This window comes from Trichechus manatus, unplaced genomic scaffold, assembly GCF_000243295.1.
Source record: "Trichechus manatus latirostris isolate Lorelei unplaced genomic scaffold, TriManLat1.0 scaffold00040, whole genome shotgun sequence".
NCBI classification, from domain to species: Eukaryota; Metazoa; Chordata; class Mammalia; order Sirenia; family Trichechidae; genus Trichechus; species Trichechus manatus.
The window spans coordinates 7121486-7127348 of NW_004443976.1; the positions used below are offsets into that span (position 1 = coordinate 7121486).

General features: G+C 40.7%; 1 protein-coding gene across 1 annotated transcript in view; it reads right to left on the reverse strand.

Annotated features, from left to right (window-relative positions):
- The window catches only part of DNAH9 (dynein axonemal heavy chain 9), a 450622-nt gene that overhangs the window by 139573 nt on the left and 305186 nt on the right, over positions 1 to 5863 (reverse strand). The window contains exons 45-47 of the mRNA XM_012555448.1: positions 1722 to 1864; positions 1170 to 1331; positions 761 to 994 (exon numbers count right to left, since the gene is read on the reverse strand). Of these exons, the coding sequence (XP_012410902.1) occupies positions 761 to 994; positions 1170 to 1331; positions 1722 to 1864 (539 nt within the window). The remainder of the gene's footprint in view (positions 1 to 760; positions 995 to 1169; positions 1332 to 1721; positions 1865 to 5863) is intronic.

Below are 5863 nucleotides of genomic sequence, written 5' to 3' on the forward strand. Positions count from 1 at the left end.
AATGGATTAGGGGCAGTTATATTGATGAGATATACAAGATTAGATAGTGTCTTAAGTCAACCTCTTTTTGAAGTATAAAAGAGGAAGAAAGCAGAGAGACATGGGGACCTCATACCACCAAGAAAGCAGTGCTGGTAACAGGCGCATCCTTTGAACCCAGAGTTCCTGCATGGAGAAGCTCCTAGTCCAGGGGAGGACTGATGACAAGGACCTTCCTCCAGAGCCAACAGAGAAAGTCTTCCCCTGGAGCTGACACCCTGAATTTGGACTTCTAAGCTACTAGACTGTGAGAGAATAAAGTTCTCTTTGTTGAAGCCATCCGCTTGCGGTATTTCTGTTAGAGCAGCGCTAGATGACCAAGACAGTGATCCTGCTGGTATTTGAAACACTGGTGGCATAGCTTCCAGCATCATAGCAACATGCAACAAACACAGTATGACAAAAGTGATAGACAGGTGGTGAAGAGGAAAAAGAGGAGCTGGTAAAGAGGAAGAGAGAAGAGGTGCTTCAGGGAATCTGTGCACCGATGAGACCAGACCTGAAGCTGCAGATGTGCACTCCCGCTAGGAGAGCTTAGCCTCAACCTTGGGCACTGTTTCTGATGACACTGGGACCTCTGGAAAACCATCAAATATTTCCAGATAGTGTTCTAACTAGTGGTGATCTGGATTGCAATCCCTCCAGTTCACTGGAAAGGGGCCTCTCCCACTTCCTCTAAGTACCCTGCAGTCAGGAGAGAAACTGAAAGGATGCTACTCACCTGGGCAGAAGTGCTGTGGAGCTTCAGCAGCCCATTCTCAAGTCGCTCCATTTTGGACCTGAGCTCTTTTCTGTTCCTGCGCAGCAAACTCTGGTAGAGTCTGATGAACTCCAGAAAGGATTTGGGAGTTGTATAGTTGTAGCGCTGCTCATTGCTCAGATAAGACTGGGATGTTTGGTTGACACTTGTGTGGACAAAGGCCATGAACTTGCTAATTGACTGCTTTACTGTAGGCTAAAATCAAACAGCAGGAAGTAAAGAGATAATCTCAACATGAAGATATGAGATGACTACACAACCCACTCATTGCTTCACAATGTGGAAAATTGTACTCTGACAACTCTACCCAAGGCTGATATTTCATTCTGAGGTGGGGAAGGTCTTAAGAGTGTCTCCTTTTCCTTCTCACCTCAATGTTTTCTGTGTTCTGCAAGAAGCGGAGGCTGACAGACTCTAATGCTTGCTGAGGCCACTCATGGAACCAGCTGATGGCTGTGCAGTTCACAATGGCTGGGAACTTCCTGCTGCGGACCCTCAGCTTGTTCCCCACAGGGGAGAAACAGAGAGTCACCTGAAAAGTCAGAGGGTAGGGAGGGCCAAGAAGGTATCAGAGAAATACTCTATCAGAGAGATGGACATTGACTTGAGTTTCTTTATCTCCCAGAAAATTGGAAAGCACATCCAACAGTGATAACATTTGTGAAAGCAAGCAAGCCTTTCCAGCCAAAAAATCAAGAATGCTGTGACTGCATGATGCAAGAGGGAGGCAGCTGCTCATAAAGCAGGTGAGAAGGGCATCCTCACAATGGTGCTCAGGCTGAGAAGGGCTATGCCCAGCACTGTGCCCCTGCCACCTTCCTCCAAGACAATCAAAAAGGACAGCCATATCCAAAATATCAGTAGAGGCTCCCATCAACCAACTCTGGTGTCTGCCTATCCTGGGTAGTAGATATTTCTTTACCTTCAGTTGTCGTCGGACCCGATCTACAAAGAACTTCCAGCAGTTCTCTCTGTTTTCAACCAGACCTTGGCTCTTGACTTCATTCTTCACATTGTTTATGATGTTTTCAACTTCATCATCTGAGTAGAGATCTGGGATCTCCCCTGGGAGGACAAGGAGCACAGATGGGTGCTTTGGTATCTTATTGCTCAATGCAATGTGACATGGGAGGTCATCCCACCTTGGGACACAAGTCCTTTAGTTTTCAGGCCATGTTTCACCACTATTGCTGGTGAAACTGAACAGATACCACATCAACTCCAAACCTAGGGTAGGAGAATGCATATTAACGAGTGGAATAGCGGGCAGGGCATTATCTTGTCCTGGAGTCAGCAGATGGTAGCACCAAACCAAAATCTGTTGCCATTGAGTCAATTCTGACTCATGGCAACCCCATGCATTACAGAATAGAACTGCTCCATGAAGTTTTCTTGGCTATCATCTTTATGGAAGCAGATTGCTAGGCCTTTCTTCCATGGCACTGCTGGGTGGGTTTGAACTTCTTCCAACCTTTCGGTTAGTAGTTGAGTGCAAACCTTTTGTGCCACCCAGGAACCCAAGTTGGTATGTCCCTTAAACATATGAACAGGTCCTTAATCTCACTTGTTATAACAGAACTGTGTAAGAACCTTCAATTGTCTTTTCGTCTTTTTCTTAAAGTATTTATTTAGTAACTACTATACTAATGGCCCTTCTAGAAATTGTGCTCCTAAGGAGCTTAATACTTAGCAGGAGAAATAAAATGGATATAAACTAGTTATAAGACTGAGGACGGAAAGAGCCGTAAGTGACATACAGATAAATCCACATATTTAAAAAGAGTGAGCTATCACTTCATATTAAATAAGAAGGGGAGAATGCAGGGATGACTTCATGGAATTTAGTGTATTTACTGAACCTTAAATCAGTGAGGGGAAATACAAACTATTCAATACATGGCATTAGGAAATCTGGGATGTGGGAAAAAAATGGTTGGATCCTGTAATGGTTAAGGTTGTGTGTCAACTTGGCAGGGCCATGATTCTCGGTGGTTTGGCTGTCGTATGATGCTGTGATCACTTCCATGATGAGATTTGATATCGGGTGGTCATCTCCATGATGAGATCTGCTGTAAGTAACCAATCAGTTGAAAGGGAGTCTCTTTGGGTGTGTAGCCTGTATTGAATATAAGTGGAGATTCCAGCAAGGCTCCTGGGCTTTTGCTTGCTCTGGATCCTGCAGCTGGCTCCTGTTCATCTGATTTCTGGTTCTTAGGACTTGAGCTAGCAACTTACCTGCTGTCTTGCCTGCCAATCTTGGGATTCGGCAATCTTTGCAGCCTGTGAGCAAGAGCCCTGCTCTCTGACCTGCCAGCCTTGGGTTTGCCAGCCCCTGCAACTACATGAATCAGGAGAAGACTCTATCCTAACTCACGGACTTGGGACACTCCAGCCTCAACAACCGTATAAACCATTTCCTTGATATAAATCTCTCTCTCTATATATATAGTTATATGCTTTACTGGTTTTGCTTCTCTAGAGAACCCAGCCTAAGACACACCCTGCCTCTCCCCGGTGGTCTTAATGGACACCCTTAAGGCTGTGGAGGTCAGTGGTTCTGTTCAGAAATATATCCTTTCTTCTTGCGCACACATGTAGTACTGTATTCTCTCCCCTCTTTGCAGTTACTAGTAATATGTGATGCTCTGGCCAATTAAGTGCAAGGTGGAATGACATGTCACTTTCAGGTAAATGTTTTAAGAGCCCTTGTACAAGTCCCCTTGCTTTAGTCCCCTTCACAGCAATAGTAGAAGGATAGGTTGAGTGTCCTAGTGTGCTGTAACCCCCACTGACCCATGTACTAGGAGTGAGAGATGAGCTTTGGTTCTGTTTAACCACTGAGGTTGTACAGCTGCATTTACTGCAGCATAAACTAAACTACCTAGATTGATGCATTGATGCTCCCTGGCTTCCAGGACAGTGTTGGCCCAGTGGACTAGCACATGATCCTTATTACCATAGATTACTGTAGATTTGTCCTGGGCACGTGCTCTCAGTCCAGCTCATTAGAACCCTGCTTGCCCTGCTATTTTTCCAGGCTGGACCTGGAAACTTAGAGCCCTGGGGTGGACAGTTGGTGTTTCAGACTACTCAGCCCCCAGTCTCTCTCTTCTAATTATACCACCCGGATAATGAGTCCCAGTTCACGTGTCTGGGTGTGTTTGAGCTTGATTCTGGGACCTCATACCACCAAGAAACAAGCACCTGGAACACAGAGCATCCTTTGGACCCAGGGTCCCTGCGCTAAGAAGCTCCTAGACCAGAGGAAGATTTATGACAAGGACCTTCACTCAGAGCCAACAGACAAAGAAAGCCTTCTCTTGGAGATGACACCCTGAATTCGGACTTGTAGCCTCCTAGACTGTGAGGGAATAAATTTCTTTTTGTTAAAGCTATCCACTTGTGGTATTTCTGTTGTAGCAGCACTAGGTGACTAAAACAGATCCTTATTTACATTGTGCACTAGAATAAATTCCAAATAGATCAATGATTTAAATATATAAAATAAAAACCATAAAAACAATAGAAAAATTAAGAAAATCATTTTAAAACTTCTGAATGGGGGAGAGATTTCTAACTATAATCAAAATCCATACAATTTAAAAGAAAAGATAAACTTTACTACATAAAAATTTTTAAAATTCTACATGGTAAAAACGACATAAGCAAAGCAAAATAGCAGCAGCAACAACAACACAGAAAAAATACAACCCCCCCAAAAAAACCCAAGAATCAACTAAGAAATATATTCTTAACTCAAATTACAGTGAAATGATTAATTTTAATATGTAAAGAACATCTTGATTAAAAAAGGAAAAAATCAATAATTCAGTGCTAAAATAGGCAAAAGATACAAAAAGGGAGTTCTCAATAAAGGAAATACAATGTCTTTTAAACATATGAACAGATGCTTAACCTCACTTGCTATAACAGAACTGTACAACAAAGCTATGCCTTAATTACATTTTTAAAATATGAATCAGATTGGAAAAAATTTGAAAGTTAGATAAAACACTGGATTAATGAGTCAGTATGTGAAAGTAAAATTATATGCTCAATCTGACTGATGAACAAAATTTTTAAAAATCTTAACTAATTATAGAAGAATAAATATATGAATAAATGATGACCAAGGAGGGATAACCCTGGAAATGCAAAGATGGTTAAATATTATAAAAATCTATGAAGATAATTCACCACATTAATAGATCAAAGAAGTAAAACAATATGAACATTGAAGCAGATATATAAAATTTCTAAAAATTATCAGCAAACTAGGAATAAATGAGAATTCTCTTAACTCAATAGTAGATATCTACCCCAAACTCACAGCAAACATCATACATAATGATGAAAAGCTAAAATATTCCCTTTAAAATCAGGAATAAGACAAGCATGATTGCTATGTTTTCTATTCAACATTATATGGGAGGCCCTAGGCTGCAAAAAGTCAAGAAAAAGAAATAAAATGTATAAGGATAATTAAGAAAACTATCACTGTTAAAAATATCTAATTTCCAAATAGGAAATCGAAGAGAATATTCATATAATCAGAGCTCATAAGAGTGTTCAACAACGAGCTTGCTAAATATAAGAACAATATTCAAAATTAAATGGCATTTCTCCAGCAACAAAAAAAATTGTTTAAAAAATTGTCATTTAGAATACCAACAAGACTATAAGGCAGGTGGTAATAAATATATAAAAATGATGTGCCAGATCTTAATGTAAAAACTGTAACATGCTATCTGAGTGTATAAACGAAACCTCAAATAAACGGAGAGAAATACACTGTTCGTAGGTGAATGATTCAGTATCACAAAGGTGCAATTCCAATAAAAAATCAAATGGGTTTCTTTTTTGATCCTAACAAGCATATTCTAAAGTTTATATGTAAGAACAAAGGGTAAAGAATGGTCACGATGTCTCTGAAGAAAACTCAGAGAAGGGATTTGCACTTCCAGAAGTCAAGGCTCCTTACAAAGCTATGTTAGTTAAACTAATGTGAAATTGGTAGAGGGATTAATAAATAGAACAAAGAGTGAAACACCTAGAAACAGACCC